At 39.0% G+C, this 17,088-nt stretch overlaps 1 protein-coding gene across 1 annotated transcript in view; it reads left to right on the forward strand.

Moving 5' to 3' along the window:
* LOC135714411 (uncharacterized) overlaps positions 1-17,088 on the forward strand; it is a gene marked incomplete at its 3' end in the record, with an annotated part of 110,306 nt that overhangs the window by 25,437 nt on the left and 67,781 nt on the right. Inside the window, exons 2-3 of the mRNA XM_065237758.1 lie at positions 8,956-9,456; positions 9,538-10,224. Of these exons, the coding sequence (XP_065093830.1) occupies positions 9,952-10,224 (273 nt within the window). The remainder of the gene's footprint in view (positions 1-8,955; positions 9,457-9,537; positions 10,225-17,088) is intronic.

Here is a 17,088-nt window from a genome sequence, read left to right on the forward strand (position 1 = left end):
AAATCATTTCGGATCTCTTATTTAGCCATTATTTTATTGAAATTTCTTGGATTTTATTCCAAGGCTAATGGCATTTTCATAATGACAATATGGCGACAGAGGACAGCAGGCAAGAAAAACACCAAGTGCAATTTCTTAAAATGTCTAATGCTTACATTGCACACTGCAAGGCTGGTAGCAGGTCACTTTTTAGTGACTTGGCACTATTTTGAAGCCAGTCAATAAAAAGTCACTTTTTAAACCAAAAAGTCACTAAAGTAACTATTTCTCTAAAAATAGTCACTAAATTCACTTTTTCACTACTAAAGTAGAGTGAAATTTAAAAACTATCAACAAAATGTTTAAATTGAGTACTTGGAACTAAGAAAGTCTAAAGTAATTTTAACAAAATATACATAGCTGTTAAAAAATTGAAAATTTTAACCAGAACGTTAACGTTAGAACACCAGGAAAACTATTGGGAAATGGCTCCAATTTCTATTAAAAACCTCCTTCCCAGAAAATAAATTGTAAACCTTGGAAACTTTCCAAAGGTATTTGTCTGTGATAGATTTTCAAAAGTCTTTTAAGGATGATAAGTAAATTTAAAGAGAATTTTTAAGGATTCTAGGGATGACACCAATATATATCAGAGAAAAATACCAAAGCATAGACTACGAAAGTCTCATGTAAAATTAAGTGCTCTGAGGACCGATTTCTTCATCTCCGCTTAAATCTTAAGCCAGGATTACCTATATAGTTAAACTTGGCTTAAAACACACGAGCGTCGCTTTTGATTATTGTTTAAATTATTAGATACGCAAAATTCAGCTACGAAACAATTTTGGAAATAATTCCAATTTAATTGAGAGTGCAATTTTAACGAGAGTTCTGAGAAGAATTCTATGATGATTCGATGAAGATTCTAGGCCTATTTCCAATAAGAATCAAAATTAGTTCTGAAATTTTGCTTAAAAGAGCTCTAATGAAAATTCCATGAAAATCCTGTGAACTCCAAAGATGGTCTCTGCGGATAGTTCTAAAAGAAATCAGGGATGACTTCTGAAGATACTTCCAAGAGAATTCTAAAGAGTTCGAAATATGGGTGATTTCTGATGATACTTCCAAGAGAATTCTGAAGCGTTCGAGAATTCCAATGGAATGAGGGTTCAATCTCAAAGGAAATCTGAGAAGAGTTTCAAAGTTACTCTGTGTTGGATTTTTGTTTTGAGAATTCTGAGGAAATACTGAGGGAATTCTAAGGAGAATACGAATTGAATTTCAAATTGAATGCAGGGGAAAAGTCCAAGATTATTATAAGCATAAATTTATGTAATTTCTGAGGTTCATTGCATGGAAATTTTAAGGAGAATTCAAATTAATTTAAAATGGACTTATGGAAGGAGCCTTCAGAGAGTTCCTTGAAGAATCAATAAAAAATCGAAAGTAATCTACTTTAACTAATCATCTGTTATTACTTCATGCGTGAATTTAACGATTTGCATAGTAGTTATGCTTAACGTCAAATATCAGACTTAAAGTGGACATTTCATACGATAGATGAGGAGCTATAGTACGGCAGTGTAAAAATTGTATATACAAAGTAGAAAGCGAGCTAAGGACAATTTTGAGGAAGGTACGAATCGGGTAGTTGTTTACGTCAGATGGCGACTTGAGTGTTAAACAATCGATAGAATTGTTTCTGCACATCGGAGGTTCATGAGGTTTCCTTTTTGCCAGTGGTGGCAGGGAAAACACCCCTCACCGTCCCTCATTAACGGTAGCTTGGTAAAGGAGATGATCTACCCGATTCGTACCTTCCTCAAAATTGTCCTTTGTTCGCTTTCCACTTTCTATATACAAATTTCACACTGCCGGAACTATCAACTCTTAACTTTCATCTTCTCATCTATCGTATAAAATATCTACTTTAATTATGGTATTTGATGTTAAGCATTTCCAACTACGAAAATAATCTATTTCCAAGAATTTTGTTGATTGTTCTGCAAAGAATTTCAAGAATGCAATATTATTTTTGGAAAAGTTTATTTGCCTCGAAGTTTAAGAGAAGGGGAATTATTCTAAAAAAGTTTTGGAGATCATTCTGAAGAAATTCTGTGAAAAGTTCTTAGCGAATTATCAAAGTTATCTACCTACATGTATCAAAATTTTAAAGATTTCGAACGCAGAATCAAATTCAAGATCATAAAAAATGGGAATTACTATTTGCTAGTCATCATGTATAACGCAAGCAAAAGTAAATTATTAAAATCACTGCAAATGCTCTTCACAGGAGATTCCGTTGTGAGATTCGATTAAATGCGAGGAGTTTATGAAATTTGATTTTAAGTTTAAGTTTAAGAGCCGTATTAGAATTTCTAAGTTATAAATGGTTACTTATTAAGTTTTTACAAGTCACTATTTCGTCACTATCTCCGTAATTTTAGTCACTAAAGTCACTACTATTATATCGCATGAGCACTACCAGCCCTGATACTGGGTCAGGAATGCAACCTAGCGGAGCAAAATTAATAACTCCGAAACGAAGCATTTCCGCGACTTGGTGTCTTCGGCAAAATTTCTCATCATAATAAGGACCATCTATTGACATAAACAAATAGTTCAAAACTCTTCCGCAAAGATCTACTTGTTCCAAGTTGTATGGAGTTAAAGAAAAAATGTCGAAAATATGATTTTTTCTTTCTGTTTCGGATTTTTGCTTAAAGGGTGATACGGTCAAAATTTGGTCAAGGGAAAACGCGTGTAAATCGGTGAAATCGTTTATTTAAAAAATCAAATTAAATTTCTTTTTCAAGTTTAATTAGTATAAAATTCAGGAAAAATATTCAGTTAGGCTTCCGCTTTTCCAAATCCGAATTGCCGGGCCTTACGCTTGACCCCTGCCATCAGATTTTGTACAGCCACCTTGTCCACCTTCTTCGCCACAGAAAGCCAGTTTGCCTTGAACTGCTGCTCGCCCTTAGCAGTTTTTTGGTCTTCTTTAGGTTCCGCTTGACAATAGCCCAGTATTTCTCAATTGGGCGGAGCTCTGGCGTGTTGGGAGGGTTCTTGTCCTTGGGAACCACCTGCACGTTGTTGGCGGCGTACCACTCCATGGCCTTTTTACCGTAATGGCAAGATGCCAAATCCGGCCAAAACAGTACGGAACAACCGTGTTTCTTCAGGAAAGGCAGCAAACGTTTATTCAAACACTCTTTCACGTAAATTTCTTGGTTGACAGTCCCGGAAGCTATGAAAATGCTGCTTTTCAAGCCAAAGGTACAGATGGCTTGCCAAACCAGATATTTCTTTGCGAACTTTGACAGTTTCATGTGCTTGAAAACATCTGCTACCTTTCCCCTTCCTTTTGCCGTATAAAACTCCTGTCCCGGAAGCTGCTTGTAGTCGGCTTTGACGTAGGTTTCGTCGTCCATTACCACACAGTCAAACTTCGTCAGCATCGTCGTGTACAGCCTCCGGGATCGCGCTTTGGCCGTCGTATTTTGTTTATCATCGCGATTTGGAGTCACTACCTTCTTGTAAGTCGATAGTCCGGCTCGTTTTTTGGCTCGATGCACGGTTGTAGACGATACACCCAGCTTATTTGCGGCATCTCGGAGAGAGAGGTTAGGGTTTCGCTTGAAACTACCGGCAACTCTCTTTGTCGTTTCAGCGGCTTCCGGTTTTCGATTTCCCCCCGATCCAGACTTCCTGGCTGTCGACAAACGTTCCCCAAACACTTTAATTACATTTGTAACGGTTGATTTGGCAACTTTTAGCGATTTTGCCAACTTTGCGTGCGAGTAGCTCGGATTTTCGCGATGCGCGAGCAAAATTTTGATACGCTGCTCTTCTTGCTTGGACGGCATTTTGACAACTGAAGAGTGAATTCCAAAATCAAAATAGGAGCAACATTCTACACACACACCTTCAAAATGAGGGGTGTTCAGGTTTTTTAAATGCAAAATTGAAAGAAATACGTCAAGTTGATATTGACCAAATTTTGACCGTATAACCCTTTACAACTATATAATGTTATATTTTTCTGTTATGCAAATGCATTAAATAAATAACTTTTATGAAGAAACATACTGGGTTAAGCTTCAAATTTCAAAGATATTGTTGAAAAAACGAAAAAAAAAACACAATTTTTGAACTTTAATATCTTCTAAAGCGCAAAAAATCGCAACCTGACATTTTTCAGCAAAAATTAAGCAATATATATCAATATCAAAATTTGAGAGAGGTATATTTTTTCAAGCTGAACTTTACATTAGGTCCTAGGTAACATTGATCGATTCCCCTCGTCGACTTTCTTTTTCGTTAATAACGTAATAAAGCTTCTTTTATCGATTTATGTGCTGAAAATACCTGGGAATGTCTTTACATGACCGTGGGGATGCAAAGAGAAAGTCGACGAAGAGAATCTGTCAATATTACTTAGGACCTAATGCAATGTTCATCTTGAATTATTTTTTTTTTATTTGAGGGCAAATGTATATTCCTATTCTACGGGTGCAACCGATGAATTTTACAAACATTTGGAAAGGTTTTGAATGGTACATTAACCTTTATGAAAAGTTATGCGTGATTTCAACCTTTTTGTCCTAGGACTGTCACCATTCCATGTATTTCGACCAAGATTCGACAGTGTCACCCCATGTATATGCGAGCGAGAACGGAAGAATTATAGAGATTGCTGACGTTTTTCGTACGCACACTACGTCGCGTATACGTATACACGAAATGTTTTCATGCTCATGCTAACAATTTTGTTGATTTTCTTTGCGCTCCGCTTGGAAGTACCGGAAAGTTTTGATTCTTTTCTATGTTGTAAAAATAAACCGCCTATTTACGTTTCTGACAAGTTGCAACTGAATGCTTATAATTGTTTTAAAATAACTGTTTCATGGCCAACTAGTTTTATTGCGCTTACTTATAAAGCAACAAAAGGATTTATTTTTGGGTTTTATAAGGGCAATTCAATTTTTTTATACTTCAAAGCAATCATAAAACCTTTCATAAGTGAAAATAGCATAAGCATCAGTTGGTTTTTTCATTAGCTTTATAGGGGTTGTGTAGATAGCTATAAGAATGTTTCATGACTTGCATTGTATATGACCGTCATAAAGCAGCACAGCTAAAAAAAAGTAGTGTAAATTTCCGTTACTATGATGCACATAAATGGAGCGTCATAAATCATACAAATTTACATTATAAATCGTGTAAATTTATGAGACATGTCATGCAATATTCCATATATTGTATGCAACTTTCCACCTTTGTTTGCAACATTTCTTGCAAGCTGCTAGTTTACGTGAAAAGGAACTTTACATGCATGAATGTTTGCATGCATGGATGTTTACATCACCAGTAAAATTCAGATTTTTTTAGTGTGAGTAGGTAATGGTTGCAGCTGCAATAAAACCTGTATAAATTTTGAATATAGCCAAGCAGCTCTAGATTTGTTACTTGGGCTGTCTCCATGCCGTTAAGCGAGCTTGATCGTAGCATCGCCACGAGTTTTGTTGATTTCAATTACAATATAATACTGCGTTTCCAGATTTCAATTCCAATATAAAAGTTTAAAGCGTAAGCATCTAAATCATTCTGTATTGGTAATCATACTTCAAAATATGTTGCTTTTAGTAATGGAATACTGGATAAAGCTTGATGATTTCTCAAAAAACTGAAAGATTTAAAACTTGAACTGTTTGGCTGGATGCGTCTAAAAACACTGGAAGAATCCAGTTTGAACTACACGATAAAAAGAAAATCGTGATAATTTTACCAAAAATTACCATAAACAATTCGCGTCATTAAAATTAATTCCGCAATTTTTGTGATGGCATATCAGTCCCTTCGTGATTTTCGCGACATCGTTTAATGTTTCCGCGATTTTCACGACTGAAAGTTTAAATCATTTTCATTTCATTTTCATTTTGCAGCGTTTGGTGGGGCAATGGGAGCGCAAGTCAATCCATAGCCGAGGGTAAAGGAAGGGTAATAGCTGAATAGTCTATGCGGACCACTTGAACGCCATGGGAAATGGAAGGGATTGAAGAGGTCGGCTATTGGGAGGTTTTGGGGAAATGACACCTAGTACTAGATTTGTGCTGCAAAATGCAAAGAAACTCTAAATCCATCTCCCACTGATTCATTCTTTCACATATATACCAAATTGATATTTTAAAACAACCATCAAAACAAACAGACAATATATGAAAAGGCTAGTTGCCTCGCTAAGCGAACCCCCCGCATCCCAACTCCTTTTCACGCTACTTAATGTCATTAGGCTGTCTAAATTTTCGTGTGATGATTATGATATCTCATTAGCCCTATTTAATAAATAATTGAAATCTCTAATCTACCTAATCAAATATAACCCATGCTTTATTAAGTACCTGTACTTGTCCATGTAATCTAAAATTTAACGTGTTTCAAGTTGTTTTTGACTTTGACCTATATTTATTATCTATTAGTTCGTCCCACACACTTAGATTTTTCTACCGAGATCGGCTGTGCAAATCTCGGCAAAAAAAGTTTTACTGAGATATCAGCAAACATTTCATTTGTTTGCTGAGATTCAGCTAAGCATTATCCGAGACTCAGCAATCAAATGTCACTTTTGCTGAGATCTCAGTGAAACTTATTTTGCCGAGATTTGCACAGCCGAGCTCGGTAGAAAAAATTAAGTGTGCAGTGACTAAAATGCTTCACTTTGAAGTTAGTTTCCTAGCTGATTTTTAAATTATATAGGGTATATGCTCAAACTACGCTTACATGTTTCCAATATTTCGTCCCACAAAATTACGTATGGATATGTCACAATAGAAGCACGCTAAAGTGGAAATCCCGAGCTATAGTTCAAACAATTATCCCAAACCAAAATGAAGCATATATAAGATTAGTTACAATGTAATGTACAAAAATGGTGTACATGAAAGCCCGTCACGCAAGTAGAAGGAGCACCGGTGGGCATCTTCTAAAATTGCTCAACAGTACAACTCCCGTACAAACACATCTGTGTAAAAATAAATAAATAGTGATTTGCGAAAAAAAAACAGCCAGTATCGCACCCAACGTCAGTGCCTATACGTAAGCGTACCACGACGCGGCTCTTAAAAAAGAAGTAACAGGTGTGATCATATCACTTCAGGCTAGAACTTTGGTTCTCTCATGCAATGGTTCATCAGATAGGGGAAGCTCAGTAATCCTCATCGCATGCTCATGACGCCACTCCGCCACGACATGAGCCAACGATGCTGGACCCAAACCAACCGTCTCCAACGCTCCACTATGAAGCATTATATAAGACACGCCCACCAACGTCCATGTTAAAAACTAGCCAAGGGGAGAGCTTAATAATAACCCGGAGCGGTTCAATTGAATATCCTACTACATAAAAATAAGATTGAATATTTACAATTAGATTGGCCTCACCCGATATTCATAAAATTTGACGTTTTGAATGAAACATTGCCATTTCCAGACTTCGTGTTGTTAGTTTTCTTGAAGGTCTTGTGCTTAATGCTTGATTTGTCTTTCGCTTCGTATTTAACCTGTTAGATGACTAGAAAAAAATTGGGTCATCTTTGGGTTAGGATAAACAATTTTCGATTTAAAAAAATATTTTTTTTGCTTCGATATAACGTAACGTTGCTTTATATCGAGGTACGACTGTATATGCAAAGTGGCTTATTTAGTCAAGGTCTACACATCCAGAAAGTTTCATTGAAATCTTAGAGGGTGCTGCCAGTTCCGAATACGATTTGGCGCGAAATGCGTCTGTAGAAAATCACTAAACTATTTTGTTTTTACAATTACAACGATTGAATAAAAAATAAAAAATCAGTCAGAATATCAAGGGTGAAAAATGCGTGTTTTCGGTATTTTCGCCGAAAATGCTAATGGGACTGTTATGCCGCACAGGGCAGTAAACTCCAGAATAGTTTGGAGATCATTAACCATCATATTGGTACCATTCCATGATGTGCATGTTCAGCTTCACAGACTCATATAGATTTCCAGGACATTGTTCAAGACTTCATTGAGCCTTTAGAACTTAAAGATCCTGACTCCACAATAATTTGAACAGCATTAAATATGCACAACAATGTAATGCTTTCCGAACTATTCTGGAGCTAAGATCTGTATCCCGGTAAGTTTTAAAGAACTGATTTTCCGGAAGTTTCTCCGTTGAATGGTCTACTACCGATTGACAGTCACGAATCAGAAGAAGTCTTTTCTATTTGGCCACTCGAATCCGCATAGTGCAGTCAGAAGAACTCGACCCGACCCACCGACGACGACGATGCAAGTTATGCTCGCACATTTGAAAAATTTATGTATACTATTCATAATTTTAAGCTTATTTTTCTTCAACACTGGCCAGACGACGACGAGAAGCGTATGGTCTATAGAAAAAGTGCATCACTTTGGAATGTCGACGCGGTCGTCGTCGCCGTCGCCTCCGGGGGAGCGGCAGAAGCGGTTAGACGCCCTCTGTCGTCGTCGTCGTCGTATTTGTTGCCCCAGAAGCACAGCGAGTCTGTTTGTATATACCTATCATAATACAGCTCTTGGAGGGGAAAACTTGTGTAGATTATGTTTGCAGTGTTGCACACAGTCTGGGGCTGGAGGTGCGTTGGTTGGTCGTTCCTCTCCCAGAACGTGGGATGCAAACGATGAAAGTATCTTGAAAATCCGGAATCAGCCGCATCGGTTGTTATGAGTGTTGCACCAGCAGCAGCGGCAACAGACGATTGTTGAACCAGCTGCCGCCTTCGTCGTTGCTGTTATGTTTAGGCGTTGAATTGAACTATGAATGATGCTAATATTCCTGTTATGTAGCATAATGGTGTGCGCATGGGTGGGTTCTCGGAGTTCGTTTGATCTTCGAACGTTCTCAACTGAAAAAAAAATGATTAATTTTAACCAAGCAGTAATCAAACTTATTTTCTTTTTCCATTCCAGGGCGGAACTTCGCTCAACGAAATTTCAAAGTTTGCACAATCGACAAAAAAAAAACTAAAGCCAAAGCAGACACCTCAAGTCAGCACTAAACCGCGAAGGGGTTTCCAATTGCACAAAAACAGCTACCGGTAGCTTCTGAGTGCCGGTGACTGACCGGTCGAGTTAAGTCTCTTTTTCGATACCGGGCGGATTTGCGGGAACGGCAGAACCCGCCACGTTTGATCAACATCATCATTTTTTGGAATCGATTCGTCGTCGCCGCCGTCGCACCGGGAAGCAGAACGAACTTTAACAGTCAAACCCACTTGGATCGAGTTGATTACCCACACTCAGCAGTACAGAAGCTGAGAGAAGGAAGTTCCGATTGGTCGTGGTGTACCGGTTGATGGACTTTAAAGGTTGCTCGAAGGAGGGTGTGGGTGGTCAACTCGCGAGACATCCGCCGTCCCCCCCGAACCGGAAGTGACCATTTTACCTCTATATTGTTTGATCGTTCGGCAAGTGAGTGCTGCATTAGCATTCACTACCTGAAAGTACCTAATTGTTGTTTTGTGTGATTTCCATAATAATTCCATTCCCCAGTGTTAAACGAATCCAAGGGAGAGCGAAGCAAACACACGCACACGTGTGATTGGTGGTGTTGGGTCCGTGTGTGCTTTTTGTGCGATGTGATGTATGTTGTGTGAGCAGCATATAGAAATTCAATTCGACCAGAACGGCAGAGGAAGTGATCCGATGTTGTTGCTCGTGCTGCTGGTATAATACTTTTTCGGGCCTTCGCAGGAATCGTTCGACTTCCAGTAGTGTGTTGTAAATTTTCGAAAAGGAAGAAGTGTTTATGGAAAAGAATAAAATTATTAAGGGCTATGAATGAGCTAAATCCAGTGTGTTTACTACGTGCTCGGTGTGCTTCGTGGATTATTGTTGTCGTGGAGTTGTTGTTGTTGTTGTAAACAGTGAATCGGTGAATCGGGTATAATCGACAGCTGGCCAAAGATGGGTTTGGCATCGTCCAAGGCGGCCAACAGTATTGCCGCCAGCAGTAACGGTGGCGTCGGCGGTGGTTCCAAGCATGACAGCGTGCTTGTCGAGACGCAGCACCACCATCCGGATATTCAGCAGCCATGCTCGCTGCTACCGTCGCCCTCGAGCGTTATCGACAGTTGGAAACCGTCGAGCTGTCACATACGGCAAGCCAGCATCCGGTCGCGCAATTTACAGCCCATGCCGGACATTGGCGAGCTGGATCGACGGTTCGCGAAAGTACTGGTGAGTAGCGTTTTCTTGTTCATTTTCAAACAATTAATCAAGTTCAAGAGAACTCCGGACCGGGACAATCGTTAATCAATATTTGAGTAACTGTAAATCGTGTTCACCAGCAAACCAGCGTTACTTTCCGAGAAGTTTGAAACATTAGAGCTCCCGCTTCGGTTTCTTTGTCTCCGAAGGGAAACAGTGAAGTTTATTTGCTTTCCCTTCATCTGCTGCAGCAGCAGTAGTGGCACCAGCTGGAGACGTACTGTCCGTGCTAAAGTAAATATTTACTCGTTTGAACGCCACCTCCGGGATGGGGATGGCTCTGCTTCTTTGGCTGTGGTGCACAGGGGTTGCATTTGTCGTCGTCGTCGTCGTCATCCTATGGATGATGCATTTTATTCTATGAAGTTGACGATACGCTCCTCTTTCTGTACGTTATGAGCTTATTTAACTTGTCACTGACAACGGGACCGTTGTCGGTCGTTAGTACAAAGAAAGTGGCCCAGGGATGTAGCTACTGGATCATGGAGTTGTAGACCATTAATATGAATCCTTGTCCGTAATGATGAGGGCGGTGAGTTCGATTACATTTTATGGAGGAAAATACTGGAATGCAAAAAATAGTACAGGCTTAGAAATTATTACCATCTCCCGATGGCATCCCTGGAGTCACCGTGCTCGTTAGGGTGCATCAAGAACATAGACGCAGTGGCTGCTGGTATGTTAGAGTCTTGACAGCACAGTAGGTCCTCCAGCGTTCGTACCGGTTCGCAGCTACATCTCAATGGGATTCATTGATGTGTCGTTGTTGACGTCCATCGTTGTCGTCGCCGTCATCCACAAAATCGACGCCCGTTATTGACCATGTCACGGAGCTGATCGGTCTGTCGCGCCGTGAACTGCATTATCCGCCTTTGCACTCTTGCAAACATATGCGGAAGCAATCATATGCGCTGTTCGTGCGTAAATTGAATCAAGAGCTTATTCATTCTGGGTGAATGTACATTCCTAATTGCAGCAGCTTTATCAGCATATGACCGGTAAGGCAATGATGATTGATTGGTGATTTGACAAAACAAAATTGAATTACATGTCGATAAGATATTGAAACTTCTTGGTAAGCAATGACGACGAGCCCAAACGTAAATCCCGAATGATAATCACCTTGCCAGGCGGCATGCAGCAGGAAGTTTGTGTAGGAAGGAACCAACAAATTATTGTTCTTCCGTTTTGTGTTTACCATTCTGGTGCTTTGGTGTTTCCACTTCCAGTGCGGGGAGATTTACATAAAAAGTAAATCTCAGCAGGAGATAGTTCATGTTAATTATGCAAATTTTCAGTTAGTGGATCCTTCCGTGAGCAATTGGCCTAGATTACCTGAAGTTGTCCTTCCAATAGGCCGAGTGTAGATATTTGCATTCATGTCGTTAATGAACCCTATTTTGCATTTTATTGATAGTTATGGCGACATACAGGTATTGAACCTGTATCTTTTTATGCTGTCAACAGAAGGTTGTCATTGACTCGAACGTGAGAAAAGTTCTTGGTGCATCGTTCACCAAAAAGTTAACCCAAAGGAAGTGGCAGTCTGCCATTGTCTGCCTCTGTAGATTATTTGTTTTTTTATGGTATTATTGCTGTCTTTTTGGGATTTTCCTGATGGTGCTATCCATCCGGTCTACCCATTTTTTATGATGATTTATTCTTGTGTTCAAGTGAAAAATAAATTCAATCCTTGATGGAGTTTCCGGAAAACTTTGATTCAAGCTAATATGTGATAACATCAGCACGAATCAGATTATTTTTCGTTTCCGGAGAGTTGACAATAGCCTTTAAGAAACCAGGGCTTCGGATAGTCTTATGGCCAAGCCGGAGGTGATGGATTCGATTTCCGGTCCGGTCTACACTCAACCAAGATTCTCTTACAGTTTTATATTCCAAATTAAACGAGTGTATGTCATCACCGCATGAACAGATTTTGTGATGTGATTGTCTTAAGAAATACTAGAAGAAGAAATTGTACGAAATGAATCTTCGCTAATTTTATGAAGTATTACGTATAACGCCAATAAATTAAACCTAGGAAATTATCCTATGAGGGTTTTTACGATAAAATATACGGTGGAAAGAGATGCTTGTTCACTACAGGCTGTTGTAAGAACATTGATTACAGTTGTCTCTGAAATATCTACAGAGGATGTAAGAAATTCATGATTACATGTTTTCTTCTTCTTCTGCTTCGCATTTCAAGCTTATTGCATATTGCATATTAGCTTATTCCGTGCTCTCACTCAACTTAGTGTTCTAGATGCACGTCCACAGTTATTAATTGAGAGCTTTCGATGCCTGTACAATTATTGCATTGGTATAATTGTGTGGCAAGTCCAATCATACTTCTATGCCCAGGGAATTCGAGACATTTTTCAACCCGAAAAATTCCTAGACCGGACTGGGAATCGAACCCAGTGACCTCCAGCATGGTCTTGCTTTGTAGCTGCGCCTTTACCGACTGAGCTAAAGGAGGTCCATGTTTTGCATATGCCATTTGTGTTGTGCTCAATATACAAATTCATACATTGGCTGGCGTATCCAGCTTCTAATTAATATCTATGGAAGTGCTTCAAAGAACACAAATTTTAAAGCAAACAAAAGCTACCCGTACAAAGCTGGAGATCAAATTGAAATCAAAATTATTAACTTAACTTAACCGCAAAATTGAGAGCAAAATTTTACATTGTTATGTCAAACGGAAAACTAATCCTGCTTTCAATGAAATAAATTGGATTAGTGATTTTGCATTCATAATATTTAACTGAATACGGGGCTGACGTAAATGGTTAGCACGCTGAAAGACTTGAGTTCAAATCGCACCCGGATAAGAACTTGAACTTACCTTAAATGTATTAAACAAAAAAATAAACAATAAATCGTTAATTCAACGACCGATGAACTTAAATTTAATTTTCAACAATACGTTAACAGTAGTTAAGTTGCATTCATTTAAAAAACTCTTGTCTACATAATGAAAGAACAATATGATTTCAGACTTATGTCACTGCAAACTTTAATATCGATTTGCTTTCATTTTGTTAATCGACTTTACTCGGGTAATGCAAGAGCGTCAAATCCAGGAAGAAGACGAATGTTTTCAATGTAGTTATGAAACTAGAGAGGGTCTAGTATACGAGAGAAGTGTGTTCAAAACAAACTGCCTTGACAAACTATGCCTAGGTGATTTCTAGCAACACTGACAATGCAATTAAAATAGGCGCTGCTCGATTGGCTCTGGCTTAGACAGTTCGTTTGGCTCAAAACCAGCCAGTCCGCTCCCCTCTTATACTAGACCCTATCTATATGAAACATGTGATTCGCCTTAAGGGAAATCGAATACAATTGCTTTTTTTTAGAATTGTACAGAAGTGATTAAAGAGTTGATCTATGCTGCTATGTAAGACTTGAAAAACTGAAAAAAACAATAGTTAGGGGCTGTCCATAATCCACACAGTTTTTGAGAGGTCTCCCTGTGTGGATAATAAAAAAAGACGCTTTAAACTTCAGTGTTGGAAAATATCAAAAAATCAAATCTCACCAAAGAACAAGACCACGCTTGATTTTCGCAGCCAAAAACCAACAAGCAAACAACTGCAGTTGATATTGCAAGCTGTGATATCGCAGCTCGGAATATCAAGCTAACAAAACTCACCAGCTGCAAACCAAACCAAACTGTGGTGAGATTGAGTTTTATGATTTTTGCTTTACACCCGAACGCAACCGAAACTTCCATAACGGCTGGCAGCAGTCGCTTCGTGTCTGCCATCGAGGAAGAAGAAAAAGAGATAGCATTATTATGGTCCCTAATCTCGAACTGTTGTATTAGACCAGGGGGCTTCATAGCCTAGTCAGTAAAGGCACGGTATTACCAAGCCGGAGGCGGCGGGTTCAATTCTCCCGGTCCGGTCCAAGGAATCTTTCGGGTTGGGAATTTTCTCGATTTCCCTGGGCATGAGTTTCATTGTGCTTGCCACACAATATACAAATTCATGCATTGGTATTGGCATCGAAAGCTCTCAATTAATACCTGTGGAAATGCATTTAGAACACTAAGTTGAGAGCACGCAATAAGCTAATATGCGATAAGCAATAAGCTTGATATGCGAAATAGAAAAAAGAAGGATAATCTTCAAATTCAACTCAGAATCTCATAAAACAATTCTTAATCTTTGACATAAATTTCTGTGTACGGGATCTTGCATGATTTTCAATGTCTGAATTAACAAAATTATTTCTTTGGAAATTATCTCAGGATACCGTTGTAAATCTTTTAAAGAGTTCCGTAGGATAAAGGGCGAACACGAAATTATTGCGACACCGAAAATGTCATGCCAATTTTCTTATAATGTTTAGAATCAAACCAAAATTTTATGGTAGTTTTATACATATATTTACTTCAAAAATCAAAAGAAAAGTTAATCGATGGAGCCTTGAACGTAAAATTGAACGCATTTTCGCTTGATGCCCTCCATCAAAGTCTTTACAGTGTCATCCGGTACCAGTTTCTCAGTTTTTTTTTTCCATTTTCTTAACATGTCCTTCTCGTCTTTGACTGTCTTCTTGCTCTTCCGAAGTTCCCGCTTCATTATTTCCCAGTACTGCTCCACCGGGCGCAGCTCCGGACAGTTTGGCGGATTCATGTCCTTTGGAACAAAATGGACAGAATTGACCTCATACCACTCCAGGACACTTTTAGAATAGTGGCATGATGCCAAATCTGGCCAAAATAGCGGAGCTTCGTCGTGCTGCTGCAAGAACGGCAAAAGGCGCTTCTCGAGGCACTCAGATTTGTAGATCTCGCCATTTACTGTGCCCTTTGTCACGAAAGGCTCACTCCTCAGTCCGCAAGAGCAGATGGCCTGCCAAATGAGATATTTGGAGGTGAACTTCGACATTTTATTCTTCTTAAATTTGTCGTCCACATCGAACTTGCTCTTGCCGGTGAAAAACTCCAACCCCGGAATTTGCTTAAAATCGGCTTTTATATACGTTTCGTCGTCCATCACACAGCAGCCATATTTTGTCAGCATCTTCTCGTAGAGCTTCCGTGCCCGAGTTTTAGCCGTCGATTGTTGCCGCTCATCGCGGTTTGGGAAGTTCTGTACCTTGTATGTATGTAGTCCAGCTCTCTTCTTTGCATTCTGGACGTAGCTCTGCGACATGCCGATCTTTTTAGCCAAATCACGGCTTGAGACGTTGGGATTTGCTTTAATCATCCGCTTCACCTTTCCCTCCGTCTTTTTGTTCTCCGGTCCCGGTTTTCTTCCAGCTCCTTTGCCGTGGTCCAACGTCAACCGCTCCTGGAACCGCTTCAACACTCTGGAGACGGTTGAATGGTGAATGTTCAACATTTTTCCCAACTGCCGGTGCGACAGGTCAGGAAATTCCAGGTGTTTGGAAAGAATTTGTTCTCTCAACTCGCGTTGGTTCACCTCCATTTTCGTTGAATCGAAAAACACGACTTCGAGTTTGACAGCATGTACATAATACACATCAATGAGAAAGTGTGCAAAATTTGGTTGATTTTTACCCAATGGTAAAAAAGTTATGCCCTGTTAAATGTGTCGCAATAATTTCGTGTTCGCCCTTTAATTTCTACTTCCTTTCAAAGATTGTTTTATATTATGGCTCCTTTAATACATTTTAGGTTATGCGCGACTTGTCCGGGATGAGATTTGAATTCGTGACTGTTTGCGTGAATGTTACTTTCAGGACTCCGCTCTATAATTTTATGATTTCCTCCTCCATAAAAGATTGGTAATTCTGTACTGATCACTATATGAAATCCATCCAGAATGCTCTGGAAAATCACTTGTTTGTGATTTTCGTGAGAATTTGCTTAAATTTCCCCCCAATGCCAATTCCCTCAATAATCTCTTCAGAATTTAGAATGTATGCTTTCGAAATTTCCTCAAGCGTATGTGTGACTGCCTCTCACTCCAAAGGGCCTGGATTCAATCATTGTTTGGTGCTTCCCTTCGGAAGGGAAGTAAAGCCGTTGGTTCCCGCTCCATGATTTGATTGGTCGATAGGTAGGGTCCAGGTGTGGGAGCTGCCTCCCTGGTGTCGGTATCATTGGTACTCAGTACGGAAAACAAGATCAAACAAGATTGTTTTAATCTTGAACAGTTTGATAAGACCACAATATTGATATTCGTTTTCAATAGAAGTCTCAGAGTCTTAAGAATTTGTGTTAATACTTGATCTTGAATTTCTGTGCACGGAATCTTGACAAAAATTTCAGTGGTTGAATTTACCAAATTATTTCTTAGGAAACAACTGATCTTAGAATATCTTTGCTAATGTGTCAAGGATTCTTATGATTTCGTCCGGTATTCTCTAGAAAGTTTCTCCATAGTAGTCTCTGAATTCTGTGCAGAACTCTTAAGAAATTCCTTCCAGAAAACTCATGAAATGAATTTATCGTCGCATTTTTAATACTTCTTAGTGAGTTTTTGTTTTATTTCTCTCCGAGATTTTCTATAGAATTCGCTTTCAAAATTCCTCAAAATGGTTTGGTATGCCAATTAAAATTTAGAAATGTATTCTCCCATAATTTCACCTTAGAATTATATGAAAATATTTCGGAGAATTTTCGTAAAATTATTCTCAAAATGCTTTTAAGGGAATATTTTTTACAATTTAAGCCACTCCCTCCCTCTTCCATCGTAGTGTATTTTTCTAAACCTAATACATGACCAATCACAAGTACTGAAATACCCCTCCCCCTCAAATGCTACGTTATTTGTGGATGGTCCCTTAGAAGATCTCTTGGAATTATTTTGGCATTTTTTGAAACTCTTCTTAGTATTTCATTGGAAATTT

This window comes from Ochlerotatus camptorhynchus, unplaced genomic scaffold (assembly GCF_037179485.1).
Source record: "Ochlerotatus camptorhynchus isolate MF236.1 unplaced genomic scaffold, CSIRO-AGI_Acam_v1.1 ptg000642l, whole genome shotgun sequence".
Taxonomy (NCBI): domain Eukaryota; kingdom Metazoa; phylum Arthropoda; class Insecta; order Diptera; family Culicidae; genus Ochlerotatus; species Ochlerotatus camptorhynchus.